Genomic DNA, 16545 nt, shown 5'->3' on the forward strand with positions numbered 1-16545 from the left:
ATCTGCAGCACTGAAATGAGGTTGCAGCCTCTTGCTCAATGAAAGGCAAACAACCTTTGCTAGTTATCTATCCTCTCCTTTTAGTGGCGAAATGAAAGGGAGGGGAAGATCTTGGGTCAAGCAAGGGGCTGTATCCTCCACTCCCCACATTTCCCTCTTGAGTGAAAAAATGGAGATCCCCCTCATCTCTGCCTGCCAGATTCCCCCTGGGATCTCTATGGCATTTCATACCATCTGCTGCTTCTCCCTGTCTACATATTGTGGTAACCATCTTTCCTGCATGTGAGTGAGCCAGAGATCCCTTCCCATGAAGTGTCCTCCTGTTGCCCATATCCCCAGAAAGTTCTGTCTGTACTACTGTGGGTTTGGTGTTTGTTTTGTGGGGTTTTTTTAAGTTTGAGATCATCCCTGTCTAATGAAACTGGTCTCCTGAAACTCAGAGATGCTAGCAACCACAGAGGGCTGTAGGGTTATCAGTGGGATTACACATATGCTCACATCTTACGCAAAGACTCACAGGACTGAGATCTTGGTTATTTTTTTCATCCTTCGAAGGTTTTTAAAAACTTTTTCTAAGGAAGATTGTTATTTTTTAAAATATGGTGAAGCAAAGCAACTTTACAAACTAGCAGTGTTAGCAGCTGTGGATGAAAGCAAGATTAACCAGTGTGAAACTTGTGACTGACCTTCTTCTGACCTCTCTGAGAATTTAGCAGCAAGTGTGCTGTAACTACAAATGTCCTATGATGTAACCACAGTAAAGCAGATTTTTTTTTTTTCCTTGTTAATACTTTCAGAATGAAAATACTGAAGTATCACTAGGACTTTGCTGGTGGTGGTGGAGGGGAACAACAATGTGGTAGTGACTCATTATTATTAAAAGCAATGTACCTCTGAATTACAGGGACCATTCGGTGGCAGGCTACAGGAGAGTAACGGAGGATTTTGCTGTATTGCAGCATTCATGTCTCTACCAGATTTGATGCATAAGCAATTATAAATGAGAATTAGAGGGACTGATACTATCCCAATAAAAATACACATGCTTATTTTAAAAATCATGAAATATTATGCTATGTCTTAAATAGCGAGTGTTGATTTACAGGGAAAACTCTTCACATGGCAGTGAAATACCACAGCTTCTCCTGGAGGATCTAAATTCTCAGGAATTTCAGAGATTTCTCTTTAAAAGCAGGCAACAAAACAGCACATCTTTTAATAGATAGTTCTGGTTGGATGTTTCATTCATGTTTTACAGAGATTATGATAAAGCTGTAAAAAGCCAGCCAGGTCAGAGAAGGAAGAGACCTCACACACCTTCTGGTTTCTTCCCAGCAGATCCTTCTGGCTCACGCTTCCCTCCTAGAGAGACGTTGATTTCTCTCCAACAGGCGACACATCACTAGACACATAAAAATGTAAAACACTCAGCTGTTCTTATCAAATTCAGTGCTGCTAGACAAATTGTATTGAAGGAGCAGTTAATGCCAGGAATGTAAATCCAGGCTGAGGAATGGGGGAGGAAAAACAGCACGTGCCAGTCAGATGCCTAAGCCCTTTTCAACCTGCTCTGGCCTTTCTGCAGTGGAGCAGCAGGGCTAACACAGTTCATTTCTCCATAAGAGACTGTGTCTTTCCAGTTCAGGGCTAATATCGTTGAAGGCAGTGTGCCTCATCTAGCAGGCTTCTGCAGTGATCCGAGTATCCCCTTTGCAGTTCATCTGGTGCAGACAGGTCTCCTTTCAGGGAGCGTTACGTTTTCAATTTTGAAGCATTCAGTCAGAGAAACTCTAGGATTTCTGATTAAGTACCTCAATGAATGCCAGCTGTGCTGGACCTTAATGCAGCTCAAGTGGGTACAAAAGAGAGCTGCCCTTGTACATGAAGCTGAAATTTATCCTTGGAGAAAATGAGGATCAGATCTATCATCTCCTTAGGAAAGCTCATAGTCTGTTTGTGACAAAACAACATGCAAAATATAGGCTGGCTACCTTTCCACACTTTGTAACAAAAACTATTTGGCTGACATGAAGTGCCTTGATTCTTCTGGCTTTTCCTCAGGAGGGTACATGACAGATGCGATACGAAGCAGGCAAGACTGACCTTCCCTCATTTAAAATGTGTGAGACACTAGCCTGGATATTTTGCCTTCCAAAAAATATTTTTTATATGTGGGCCTATGACTTGCCAGTGGCTAGATGGGATATATTTCTATTCTTAAACTAGCTTTTGCAAGGTGATGAGCCTGTAAAGAAAGGTTTATGAGATACAAGTATTAAAACAAGGTTGTTCTGTTAAATGCCTACTTCAGCCGTTCCTGGAGAGTGATTTAAAAATGTTCCCTTGCTCTACTTATCTTGGCTAAGTGGTTTACAGGAAGGATTATTTTAGCTGTAATACGGAAATGCTGATCAGTGGTACAATTCAATAATCCAAGTGAGGGTTAAGTTCAGCTGCACAATGCTTTTGTGTCAGGAAAGATCTCCAGTGAGGGTGTTTTAGTCAGAAAAAAAGGCTGGTCTTTGTATGAAAGCGATTTTGCTACCTTGGTGGCATAGCTGATGCTCACTGTATCTTCCCTTGCAGCGCTTTGGGGGCTATGGGTAGATAGAAATAGCAGCAATATGTTTCTGTGGCAAAAAAAAAATCCAGAAAACAAAAGTGAAAACTGTATCTGAATTTGATAGAAAACCCCAAAACTACGTCAGGTGGCCCAGCTCATGCAGTCTCAGCCTTTTTGTTTTATGCGTTACAAAAGAAAACCATATGGTGTGTTTTGGAGGGGACCAGGGCTTTGAAAGCAAGGAGGGTAAAGTGGCATTGTAGGTGGCGTTGGCTTTTCACCTTCATCCCTGCGACCTCTCTGAGGTGCTGGAGAGGGGAGGGGGACGCACACTTTGCCTATAATTGCTGTGGGCAACACGCATGAGAAGAGAGAAGGCTAAGGAAATACATCTATTCTGCACAGGGTGAGATGTGCAGGCAGCGGCTCCACAGGCTGCGTCACAAACCAGTTCCCTGGCACCAGCACGCTGAAAAGCGTATGTTCTCCATTACTCTGAAGGCATGGCTTGCTTTGGGGAATTGTATGTTCCTGGTTACAAGAAACCCAGTTAGTTATAGCCTTTTCTACTTGATTCAAACATTTTAATGGAAGAACTGAAGAAGAAGAAGGAGCAGTGGAGGATGTATGGTGATTCAGACTAGGACAGTGAAGCAATGCCAATAGTGTTGGTCCCAGTTAGGTTTCTCCTAATATGAGTGTACGTGTCGGATCCAGGCTATGTCTGAATGAGAGGAAACTGAGTTGTATTGTGCTTCCAGTTTTGTCCCTGTAAAGCAGAAATATGCAGGCACAAGACTTCATATGAGGGATTAAGTCAGTTTGCCATTTGACCTATATTTGGAGAACATTTTTAAATCAGGTAAGAATGCAAATAAGCATTTGAAAGGACCTCCTGTTCCTCCATCCCTGCTCAGAGGGAAAATGCATTATGAAGACAACAGTGAAGTGATGATATCTGAAGCCAAAGACCCACATTTGGCAAAACTGGCTTTTGGTATATGCCACATTTAAGAAAAAACACAACCAACTTCTTTTGTTAATAATGAAACTTTGATTTAGATAGACCAAATGAGTAGGACAGTCCTGGTGAAGTTTTTAATGAGCCATGAGTATTTTCAAGAGGAAATGTGAGCACTTGGCAGGAGGACTGCCATGCTGCCCTGTTGTGTGCTCTAGCAGGCTGGCAGAGCACTTTACCCTGGCATAGTGGCTGTGTTGGGCGTTATTTTTTTTTCTTTCCTTTTTTTTTTTTTTAACTCATTCTGCTTTAAGGATAACTTTGTTTGCTTGTTTGTTCCCGTCAAGACCAATTTAACTTCAATACTTTGGTAACAGTTTGAATACAGAAAGACTTTGTTAAGAGATCCACACCCTCACACACACAGTCCACACATGGCCCGACGAATATACACTCAGCTCTTTTTTTATGAGCAGTAAATATTCCAGCAGTCTTTTACAAAAAGCTTGACTTCTCAGTCCTGACAGTTCTTACGATACTATTTTAACTCAAGAAATGGTGTACAATAAAAAGCTTTGTGCTGCTATAAAGAGACAGAAAAGCACAATTTTAAGAAAAAACAAACCACTTGAAATAGCTCATCTCTTAGAAGACGTAGTCTTTGAAGCAGTGAGCTTTGTTTGCTTTACCACGTCTCAAAGAGATAAAGTAGGGCAGAGTTGTACAAAGCTAGAAATGGGATTCAGACTGTATGTTTCTCCATTGTATGCCCTAAGCACAAAACTTTGCCTTCGCTCCACAACCCAGGAAATGGGTATATTTAGAGAAACTGAAGTAGTGCTCAGAAAGCATTTAAGTAGCGGTAGCTGGGACAGATCCACAACTGCAGAGGGCTACTGCCCACCTCTTTAATGTGTTTTCTGAGATTTTGACCTCGGTACATCATGGTGACAAGTTTAGCTCAGAAGACTGAAGGGCCAGTCTGGCAAAATTAAGATTCCCCCAAAGGTATTCGTATTTTCAGAAACGAGTGGTTAGCAGGAGAATAAACAGCCTCTCAGCCCACCTGTCGTCTTCAACAAAAATTATTATTATCCAATTAGCACCAATTTACCTTTTACAAATGCGAAGGAAACACAAAGCCTACCATGGCAGGAATGCCATCCAAAACCACCATACAGTTTGTTTTCCAATTTTGTCATTCCACAGCTTGCACAAAGAGCAATTATCTGTCTGGTGTCTAAGCAAAAGTAGAAGTCTTGTATTCTGGCCTCAGGCTTTGTAAATGACCCTTTGGTCCCATGGGGCATATACATTTCTGTGAGTCTCTCAGTTGTGTACTCCTCCTCCTCCTCAGAGCTCTGTAGGATGCTTTTTCCCTTGCACTTAGTCCTCTGTGTATTCGCACGGCATTTGGTATTGCTAAGAAGCTCTCGTGGAAAGCACACTGAGTTTGGAGGGTGAACCTCACTGACGAACCTCAAAGTGATGCTCAAATGAGGTCAGTGCAGAGACCTTTGCTGAAGCACTTGCTGCCTCCTGGCCCAGGTGCTGTTCAGGCCAGTCATCTTCCACAAACGGCTTGGGAGAATAACAGGATGGGTGTGATGGAGACGGGGATAGCTGCCTGCCTCGGCCCTGGTGTGTAATGCGGCATGGAATTGGCTAATCTGATTTCCAGCCCTGTACTGCTTGCAGCCTGTGAGCTTTTTTTTAAAGCTTTTCGGAGTCAGCAGTACCAGAGGGGGAGTAAAGGGGGGTGTGATCTGCCAATTCACGCACCCAAACCCAATACTGCTAACAATTCTTGGAGAGAGGGTGTTTGTTATAAAATAGCGGGTTTTTAACATGTATTATCAGTCAGTTTTAGGGTTTTTGTGGATGGGAGAAAGAAACATTCTATAATTAAAAAAAAAATCATTTAATTCCCAGGAGTGTTTAAAGATAAATATTATGAATCTGAACAATGATAGCAGATTAACAGATCAGTCAACAAGGGCATAGATGCTGTTTATCAATTTGGTTTTTCACTGTCACCAGGTGTTGGTTTAGAATTTGGCTGGTGCTGTGGGGTTTGTAGGTAATTGTCTGATATCTTAGTTTTATCTTTCTGTATACTTTTTAGTCGGTTGTAGTAAAAAGATATCAACCCACCACTTGCTAACCTTTCATCCAAGATTACATTAAAGCTAATTAAATTTTACATCGTCACAGCAGGATTGCACCACAAGTGGTTCTATGCTACAGAATGCAAGAAGGGTAGTTCTATAGTGAGAACGCTTGTTATGAACTGATCGGTGACGAGCAATTTGAGAGGGGAATTACAGGATTGGAATAGACAATTTGGCATAGAGATTGCAATTCTTATCATGTAAGAGCTAAGAGTCCCTCAACCTGCTGTAATGCATATTTTTCACTTGCTATCTCAGTTCCACTGTTGACACCCATGAAGGCTGTAATGTGGTTTTGGATTTGCATTGGTGCTGCTGGGTATATGATGCTTCTTTTTTTTTCCCATTATCTTTATTTCCTTTTCCTTCTCCTTGCTGAACTCCCACTTGGCTTTCAGCTCCCAATGACTGGATTAAGAGTAAATTCTCAACATCCTGAATTTTAAAAGTTCTTGTGATGAGCTCCAAACTAACCAGGATGGATTTATGATACTATGCCATTATATAACCAAAGGCCATAGTTTCTGTTTCTAAAGCCTGTATATTTACACTGGTCCTGGCAAAAGCCTTCGGCTACTTACACCAATGTGTCCCAGCTGACTGCGTAAAGACAAGCAGCAACTGTATTTTGGGAGCCTTACTTTTATTAGGCCTCCTTCTGTATTTGTTGTTTTCTCCTGATGGTTCAGCTCAGATGACCAACCCATTATGAGAACTTTTGCTTTTGTTAAAAAAGAGAAAGCAATTGTGGTTTCAGAGAAAAGTTACAGATTTGACTGGGGTGCAATTTAAAAGCTCAGAAGCTTGTCAGTGAAGAGAGTCAAAAAAGCAACTCTTTTTGAAACCTGATTCAAGAATTTCCCCTTTGTCAGTCTAATAAGTCTTTAAGGGGATCCCAATAAAACCTACTACAGTCTTTGCTCAACTAAACCATTATAAACCCAGGTTCGTTTCAGGAAAATCAGGACAGAGAGTACTTTTCAGAGTGACAAAACCAAGGTGTCCCAGGGGTATGAGCTATACAGTTCCGTGGAGGCGAGGGAAAAGCTGACTCAATGCCTTGGCGTTCAAACCATACACAAAATAGCTCCATCCCATGTGTCTCCCCTGCCAGAGGGGGATCTGGAAGATGAATGCCATGCTCTTGCTCTGTTTGCTTTACGGTATTTACATGTCTGTCTTGTAAAGACATGATTGTGTCTGGAGGGCTGGGCCAAGGCTGTCCTTCCAGGGAGTACACAAACCTGAGGATGTGTCTCTTAAAAGTAGCAATGCCTCTAATCAGATGTGGTGCTGGCAGATAAAGCTTTTCCAAGGGAGTGAGTTACGAGGCATAAAACTTGGGCACTACCACTGATGGCAGTGACGTGCTGCAGGATGGGACCATTCCTTGCAAACCTCCTGGCTTTTCAAGGTATATGACAGCTTAGCAGTCGGTTTGTAGTCATTTCTGCTCCTGCTCTCTGCTACATTACAGTTTAAAAGCTAGGAAGAGGCATCCAAGAGTGTTGTTGACTTGCAAAACAGTAATGTTTCCTTGTTTTCCCGGAAGATATATCTTTGCTTTTGAATTATTTTTTTACTAATCGTGTTTCCTGTAAAGTTGTGTGTGATGGTATTTCAAATTGAACAGAGGAAAAATAACACTTTTCCTCCACCTCCTCATTAGAGAAAATAATCTGCACAGTTCAATGACCTATTTTAGTTTATTCAGGAACTTGTGAGAAATCCTGCCTTGCCTGAGTACTCGGAAAGGCTCTGAAAAAAGTCTATGTTTTGAGATCATAGCTTGCTTTGTGTGAAATCCTACTTAGTTTGTGGATTAGTCACCCAAGTAACCTAATCCACATGCTAAAGTTCTCATACTATTGAGAAACACTAAATAGAAGAGCTGATTTTTTTTTTCTTTTAAGTGCCCTTAATTTCTCATCTTGCATATTTATTTTATTAAATGCAATACCCAAAGTGGTGATTTAACCATTTTATGTATGTTTTTAAAATGTACACATACTTCAAACCTAATGGTACAAACCACTACCACCCCCCCCACACAAACATATTTGATTTTGAATTATGGTAGCTGGGAGTTTCTGCATGCAGTGAACAGCTTGAGAACCTAGTCAGCAATGGTTTCGTAGCTGAGACCTTCTAGAAGAGATACTGTACAATAGGTCTGGGAAAACTTGCAACCACTTAATGACATCCCTAGGAAATTTTATTCCAGTAGTATTAAAAGGCAGTCTATTCTGAACACAGAAATATTTCAGAGCATTATCAGAAGTCCTCTACAGCTCCCTATGTGTTCATAATTCAGTTTGGAAGTTCAGAATTTCTCATATTGTCGTTTTAATTCTGTTAGTCTAAGGACTAGAGCTAATAGCTGCCCTGCACATGTAAGCATGAGGCTAAGGCAACCTGAATTTTAAATATTTGTTTTTTCCCTAACCAAGAATAACCGAGTTGATTGGATACCATCCAGAGGAGCTACTGGGCCGTTCAGCATATGAGTTCTACCATGCCTTAGATTCAGAGAGTATGACCAAAAGCCACCAGAACTGTAAGTCACATTCTTCTTTTTCTTCATAGATTGCACATAAAGCACGGCTTGTGGATAACTCAATAAGCAGTTGAAAATACAAATGCACCTTGTGTCTCAATACTTTCTGAGAACAGTGTTTACGCTTTGCAAGAAAGCTTACAGGTTACCATGTTTACCTAGCTGAAACCTGCTGCTGATCTTTCCAGAGGGCCTGATTTTTGCTATAATTAAAACTAAACTTGAATGGTAGAGAAGAGGATCACTGTCTTTCTAAGGGATAACACAAGGATCAGCTGAAAATTTGAAAAGCTGAGTTAGTCAGTACTAGCCTGGTAAGAATTGTGTTTACTGGTGGTATTATCCTTCTGCTGTGCCATTGGGCTCAGCAGGAAGAGCAGCTGTAAAGGGTAATAGGAAGAGTGCATTGCAGGGTATTGCAGTCTGTCTTCCGCTATCAAATAACAACTATCTTCCCCACCCAAAACAGATGTGCAAGGAGACTTTCTAAAAGGGATATTCATAATACAAATAATATATACTGCCAGGAACAGCTTCTTGTTATTCTTATGCCTGTGTGAACAGCCAGTTTTAGCTGGCTTTAATGTAAGGCACTCAAATCATTTCAGGAGCAGAGATCAAAGCCAAGATCTGCTCCCTCTCTTCAGCAGGTCTCACAGTTACGCTTCCTCTCTCTCTTGCATAAGGTGTCTTAAAATTATTTTATTTAAATCCTCAGTCTCTGTCCTTAGAGTTGGCACTATGGCTGGAAACAGCATAGTACGCTAACGTGCAAATGACATGTCCCACCTCTGGCTGTTAGAACCACTGAACTAGTGCATGAATCACTAAAACGTCTGTTGCTGCTTTTTATGTTAAAAACAAAGCAAAGCTACTAGACTGGAATCCACAAGCTAAAAAACCCCACCTTGTAGTTACTATGACCAAGGTCTTTGCGCCTCAGGAAAAAAGCCCATGACTTAGGTCATGTATGTAAGGAATTGCCCACCAAATAGACTTACAGAAAGTATTTCTATACTTCCCAGAGAAAAGCAGCGTCAGAGAATAACTGTCTGACCTTAAAGGGAAAGGGAATATGTTTTAGCTCTAATGGCAAGGATTCAGGACAGCTTTGAGTTGAAATGTTACTTGAAAGAATGTTTGGCAGTGGTTAAAGTTGTGTGCTGTAAAACAGTGTTGGTATGAATCATCTTGTTTCAGAGCTGCTTAAAAAAAAAAAAAGAAATCACACTATACTTTGCAGAGAGTTGTCTGGGAATGTATTTGTGAAAGTTGTTTCTTAGGTAATGTGTTCATGCTTTTAACAGTGAAAAGGAATTAGTGATATTCACAGATAGGATGTCTGTAACCTACGTGGGGCTATCAAGAGTCATCCCGAAACACCAGTGGGTATGCTGCACTGTTGCTTTTGAATCATTGTGTTTCATTTCTAAGAATGGAACAATGCCAGAGAGGGAATGAAATGAGAACTAGCAGTCTCTTTGGTAACAGGAGTGAGATAGCAAGCCCTTGCTGGTTATCCCTATCTAGTTAATTAAATGAGACCATTGAGTTGAGACTCGTCCATGTAAAGAATTCTGGAGAGTTTCTGGTACCCATCTTGACCACGCGTTGATGGAGGTTGCTCCTCACTCTAGCAATTCAATTCACCTCATGTAGTGCGCCGTTTAGGCCTACATGCCGTTTGTGCCCGCTTGAAAGGGCCGTGTCCTACAAGCTTTTGCTGTTGGGCATAAGGACAGATCGAGAAGCAGAGTGAAGCAAAAGGAAAGTCTAGAGGGGTGAGTTATACTAGCAAAAGTGCTCAAGGCACTGTGCTCTACACGGGTTGTAAATATTGAGGGTCAAACTGTTCCAGAGTGTTTATGATAGCATAGGATCAGCATGGATCTTTATTGTTGGAAGCACAGGACCAAAGTCTGTGCTGTGATAAATGCTGTTGCTCACAACAGAACCATCAGTTTACATCGCTAGCAAATTTGACCCCTTTAGTTTTTCTAAGATAAATACTTCCGATGTCTTCTGGGACAGTTAGGCTTCTTACTAACTTGGAGAACAACAACAAAGGCAAAGTAACAGCAAGCTGTGACTTGAGAAAACACTACTCACCTGTCAGCCTCACCTCCGTGCCTGCGAAGATGATGGAACAGATCCTTCTAGGAGTTATGCTGAGGCACGTGGAGGACAGGGAGGTGGTTTGAGAAAGCCAGCATGGCTTCACCAAGGGCAAATCCTGCCTGACCAACCTAGTGGCCTTCTGTGATGGAGTGACTACATCAGTGCACAAGGGAAGAGCTATGGATGTCATCTACCTGGACTTCTGTAAGGCCTTTGACAGGGTCCCCCACAACATCCTTCTCTCTAAAGTGGTGAGATGAGGATTCGATGGGTAGACTGCTGAGTGGATGAGGAATTGGTTGGATAGTCGCATCCAGAGGGTAGTGGTCAATGATTCAACGTTTGGATGGAGGTCGGTAACAAGTGGTATCTCTTGCAAGGTCCTGCACCTGGGTCGGGGCAACCCCTGGTATCAATACAGGCTGGGGCATGAAGGGATTGAGTGCAGTGCTGCTGAGAAAGACTTGGGGGTACTGGTGGATGAAAAGCTGGACATGAGCTGTCAATGTGCGATCACAGCCTAGAAGACCAATTGTATCCTAGGCAGCATCAAAAGAAAAAAAAAATTATGATGAGGCTAGTGAAGCATTGGAACAGGTTGCCCAGAGAGGTGGTGGATGCCCCATCCCTGGAGATGTTAAAGGTCAGACTGGACAGGGCTCTGAGCAACCTGCTCTAGCTGAAGGTGTCCCTGCTCACTGCAGGGGAGTTGGACTAGATGACCTTTAGAGGTCCCTTCCAACCCAAACTCTTCTATGATTCTATGATATAAACCTCCAATAGGAAATTCCTAGGTTTCATAATGTGTGCCATTGAGATGTTGTCTAATGCAGAGGGTAACCAAGCAGGTATATAGCTTATACACAACTTAACTAGTTCTTCCTAGCACGTAGCTATGCGGAACTTATTAGTTCTTCCTGGCTGTGTTCATTTATATATGGAAATATCCACTTCAAAATACATGTTCAGCACACTTGTATTTATTAAACAGTATTTTAAATTAGAAATATGCTATGTATAGAGTATATAATTCATGCCATAATACAGTCATCAATTCTGATAGTGCCAACCATTTAGCGTTGTAAAGATGCATAGGAAATAGAGGAAGGGGACTGAAGTTTGAAGAGAGAGGAAGAAAAACCTCAAATGGGTCTTTTAGGTAGAAGAAAAAGTCCTTCCCTTTCCTTCCTTCTAATCTAGTGATAAATCGTGCTTATTGCAGTTCCACTGTACTGCAGTTGCTTGGGTTTTTTTCTTGAGGTGAAATAACAACCTCACGTTCAAGCAAGCCACAATGGTGTTTGTTTTCTTGGCTGGAAGTGTAGTTGCATATACAGTACGAAAGTCTTAATTAGTCACCATCAAAAGGGAGATAAGAATGTGTTTGGCAGTACTTAGCATACCCAGTTTTTCACATGTTATGCAAGCAAGATTAAAATCTCTATTTTGTTACATAAATTTACACCAAAGTTTGACTGCAGAGCTGTATTTTCCAATTCAGTGATCGCTAGTCTAGAATCACTTCCATTTAGAGTCTGGTCTTGTTGCCACTAAAGCCGATGGGAATTTTGCTGTTGACTTCAGTGAGGAGCTGAAGTCACCGTCTGGGACCTGCCACTTGGTAGTATCTAGCAGAATTTTGACAAGCCTTCCAAGTGGATCATATTTCTCAAGTGTCGCTCAGCAATTAAAAAACAAATTTTTGTTCAATTAAATTCATCCCTGCCTTCCTCCTTTCTCTACCCAAAGAGAAGGAATATAATTGGAGCCTATTTCAATGAGACGTTACAAGTTCTGTAAAGATACAGGTAATGTGTACTTAAAAAAAAAAAAAAGGAGAAGTGAGAAGTTCACTCTGAAGGCAGAACCTTAAATGTAGCCTTGATAACAAAGTCAGCAGTATTAGTAATATATGAGATTATCTCACGGAGGGATTCTGCTGTACTTTATTATATCAGAACATGACATGCTTTGAATAATAATAATAAAAAAGATTAAAGCAGTAAAAAGCTTCTTTGTAATGTAACAGGCGCCTACACTGTGACTCTTATTGATGAGCTGATGATTAGGAAGTACTGTAATTATGTTTCACAAGCAGAGCAGAACAGTCCAGTCACTAAAACACTTTGAAATGAAAGCCTTTTGATTTTGTTCCACCAGAAGTATTTAATCTATAAAAGTAACATTCTACTTTGTCTAAGTAAATTAAATGAAGGATGATTAAATACTCCTAGGAAGAAAACAAACGAACTTCAGAGATAGAAGGATAAAGACAACAACACTTATCTGCAAAACAGTTGTTGCATTTCACGGCCCTGGATTTGTACATTCGTATGGTGGCGATGCAGGAGAGACTGACAACAAATAGCTTCTATTAATGGCCACATTCACAAGGAATTTTTCTGTACAAAGACTGCAGAATCAAGTTTCCAGACTTACTGAGTCAAACTGTATTATTTGTAGGGCTATAGTTTGATAGCATACTGTCCTCAGGCATAAAAGCTGTTTAAAAGGAAAGACTGCCAATGTCGTCAAAGGTTTAGTTGAGCCAGTTACCACTTTTGCTACTCAGTGTGACTACATTTGCTTACAAATACAACATCTAATCAGTACGAGTACTGCTTGCATACTCCAGCCCTAATTTTATTGTCATTAATTGACAACATTTTTCCTCAAATGACAACAGAATTGCCTGACAATATTCATTGCTTTTAGGAAAGGATTTACAACAGACAGGACATCATAAAACTTTGCATCTCGGAAGTCCAAACCTCCATACTGAAAACTCATTTTCTTCAAATATTACAAAATAGGGGGAGCGTGGGGGGCGGGGGTGGAGGAGAGCAGAATTTCACCCTTCAGACATATAGATGAAGCTTTAAACCCGAGTTGTACTATTGTCAGTTTATTGCTTGAGAAACACAGGCCGGTTCAAAAAAACATTTTGAGTTAAATAAACATTATTTTATTTGTCACATGGGTCTTGGCTCCTTCTAGGCTGCTAATTTCAAGCTATTGCAGAGGAACAACACAGTTCAAGCAGACAGAGAAACACAGTAGTTCACCTTTATTTTTTCTCCTAGGCAAAACAGTCCCATTTACTGTTCTTAATTCTGATACTTTAAGAGTGATATTATTCTTCAGCCTCTTAAGACCAATGCTGTGCTAGTGACACCTTCACTTTATTTATAGTGTTGATATCTCCTAACTCTAAGGTATAAAAAGAGATAAGTATAGATTTGAACCATGAGGGTTTTTAAAATTTTTTGTGAGTATAGCTTTTAAATCATCTGACTCTTGGGCTTATCCATCACCTAAATAAATTAACTTTTCTAGAGATCAACTTGGGAGCCTAAAGTGAGGCACTTCTAGAACAGGGACATTCAAGAAACATGCAGTCAGCAGGCATTATTTTGGAGGGCAATTAGGGTCTTGCATTGAATGCAAAAAAATCCCACACTCTGATCTGAATATTCAGACTATCTAAAGAACTCAAATACCAGGCATCTTGAGACCTCAAATAAACAGCCCCTTTTATATTTAAAACGGCCAAGTTTTCCCAAAGTTAAGCATCCTTGCTAACAAATATCTTACTGCAGTTTTGCATAATGAAAACTCAGAAGCTGATTTATTTAAAACAAGTGTTAGACATTGTGTGTTCCTGTCCTGCTGCATTATTTATATCTCTCTGCCTCCTTCTCTCAGTGTGTACAAAAGGTCAAGTTGTGACAGGCCAGTACCGTATGCTTGCCAAGCATGGTGGATACGTATGGCTGGAGACTCAAGGAACGGTGATTTACAATACGCGCAACCTACAGCCTCAGTGTATCATCTGTGTCAACTATGTGCTGAGGTAAGTTGTACAGGACAGGAAAAACCATGTGTGGAGTCGTGTGCTGGAAGAAATGCAATAATCAGAGGAACTTTTGAAGGGTCTATTTATTCAGTGTTGTTATTCTGAAATCAGTTTAGTCATGTTTGTTCAGTCTTGTTTACTGATGTTACACATCGATGAAAAATGTGGCATGCCCATTCCCATAAACGTTGTTGAAATACACCACAGACTTTCGCTTCTGCAGAGCAGCTGCTCTGCTGATACAACAGAGTATAAAGCCTGCACTGAAGATTTTACTGCGTAACACAACTGCTAATACGTTTTGTTTTTCTAACGCTGTGACAAAAGAGATAAAATTAAGTAGTAATTGTACTTTATGTTGCTAGGAGAAGCCATTTTCTGCCTCAAAAATCAGGACCAATCAAGAGTCTTGCCTCTCTTTGGCAAAACTCAAGTATTTTTGGTCCTAGATAGGGCCAAAATAGGAAACACTTATTTGAGTGGTAGTCTGGGTCATTATAGCCTCAACTACATCCCTTTAAAAAGCAGAGCAACAAAGCCCCGAGTATTCCCACAGAAGTCCTGACCACACTCTCTGCGTCATCTGAGATGGTGGTGCTCAGCAACGCTGGAACCATGCCTCGCCCGTCGTGCCTGGCATGTGACTGAGAGGCCAAAATGCTTGTACAGGCCCCAGCTTTAGAGAGTTTGTACTGCCTGCATTATCTACATTTTTTTTTTTTTTTAGAGTGAAAAATATCTAAAACCTATTTTCTTGTTAGTGAAATTGAGAAGAACGATGTTGTATTCTCCATGGACCAAACAGAATCGCTCTTCAAGCCTCACCTGCTGACAATGAGCACTGCCTATGAGAGCGGCATCCCCGGCACAGAGAAGAGCGACTTCTTGTTTACTAAGTTAAAGGAGGAACCAGAGGAACTTGCTCAGCTGGCACCAACACCTGGCGATGCCATTATTTCCCTGGATTTTGGTTAGTATTTGTACAAATAATTTTTGTGCAACAAAGAACCACATATGAGCCTACATTTAGAAACTTAACAGACAAAGTCTGTTTCCTGTGTGTACGAATCACGAGTCGTGGCTATAAGAGCCCACGTGCTCACGCCAGTGGAAAATTTCTGTGAATGAGAGTAGAATCAGGCTTTCTTGCAGACTAAATAACATGCACTAATTCTATGCCAACTTATTGTCATGGCAACTAGGAGCAATGTTTACTTTCAATGAATAGCTGCAATTTTATCATAACACAGCACAACCTAAAAGCATCCATTAATATTGTTAAAACTCCATGCAGGGACGCAGAAGTTTGAGGAACCCCCTGCCTTCACCAGTGCTGTTTTGACACCAAACAAAGCATGGCCAGCGGAAGTGAAAAGCCACGCTGCTCAAGGTGAAACACTGACAATACCATCCTTTACAATGCCTCAGATTGCACCTGGCAGTAGTACTCCAAGTGCAAGCAGCAACAGTAGCTGTTCCACGGTAAGAAGAGTTTTAAAAAAATTGCATGTTTTGTTTTGTTTTGTATGTAAGTCCCATCAACATACATAGATGATGTTTTCATGTTAGCAAGCCTCTTCATTAACAAGGCCCAGTGTATCTCTATCCCTTCTGTACTGTGTATATCTTAAGCATTGATAGCAGAAACATCAAATGGGAACTTGCCATTGTAAATCCTGCCTTTACACTGCAATCCTAATTTTCTCCCAGATGTCCCTCAGTAATTACTGTAACCTATAAAACAACTAGTAGATGAATGTGCTACCACCTTTCATGGACTTAGCCTTAAGTAAAAAGCCAGTGTAAAATGGTGTGGTCTCTAGCAACATTGCCCCAGACCCATATGGTCTCTCTGTTTGTTAACAAGAAGCTACAGTCTAGTCCAGAAACTTTACCCAAGTCAGGCTTTTGAGAGAAGCTCTGTGGAGTTCCTCACTGAAAGAATTAATGTGCTCTCAGGGCATTACTCACAAGAGCTGCAGCCACTCTTAGCCAGTTGTTATTAGAGGATGTCCAGTTTTAATAGAGACACTGAGGTAGTGCTAAGCATCTCCCTTCTTGACACAAGTATTTAATAGTGTGCATCTCATGTTGCTAGTCTGAGTTGCCAAAAAAAACCCATTTAAACTAAAACAACCACTAGGTTCCTGTATTGGGTGCCTTTGTTAATCAATATAGCTCTCAAATTTTGTAGTCACAAGTAATCTTGTGTTGGAGAAAAGCATATGATAGAGGCGGACAGTTTTGGGTTCTGAAGACACTGTATGTACAGCCTGCTATCACAGGAAAGATGTGTTACCAGATAGCACAGTATGAGCT

At 40.9% G+C, this 16545-nt stretch overlaps 1 protein-coding gene across 1 annotated transcript in view; it reads left to right on the forward strand.

The window, feature by feature from the left end:
• Nucleotides 1-16545, forward strand: part of EPAS1 (endothelial PAS domain protein 1) — an 82697-nt gene that overhangs the window by 57522 nt on the left and 8630 nt on the right. The window contains exons 7-10 of the mRNA XM_086745858.1: nucleotides 8146-8252; nucleotides 14076-14223; nucleotides 14988-15196; nucleotides 15521-15708. Of these exons, the coding sequence (XP_086601984.1) occupies nucleotides 8146-8252; nucleotides 14076-14223; nucleotides 14988-15196; nucleotides 15521-15708 (652 nt within the window). The remainder of the gene's footprint in view (nucleotides 1-8145; nucleotides 8253-14075; nucleotides 14224-14987; nucleotides 15197-15520; nucleotides 15709-16545) is intronic.

This window comes from Chlamydotis macqueenii, chromosome 3 (genome assembly GCF_036417535.1).
Source record: "Chlamydotis macqueenii isolate bChlMac1 chromosome 3, bChlMac1.mat, whole genome shotgun sequence".
NCBI classification, from domain to species: Eukaryota; Metazoa; Chordata; class Aves; order Otidiformes; family Otididae; genus Chlamydotis; species Chlamydotis macqueenii.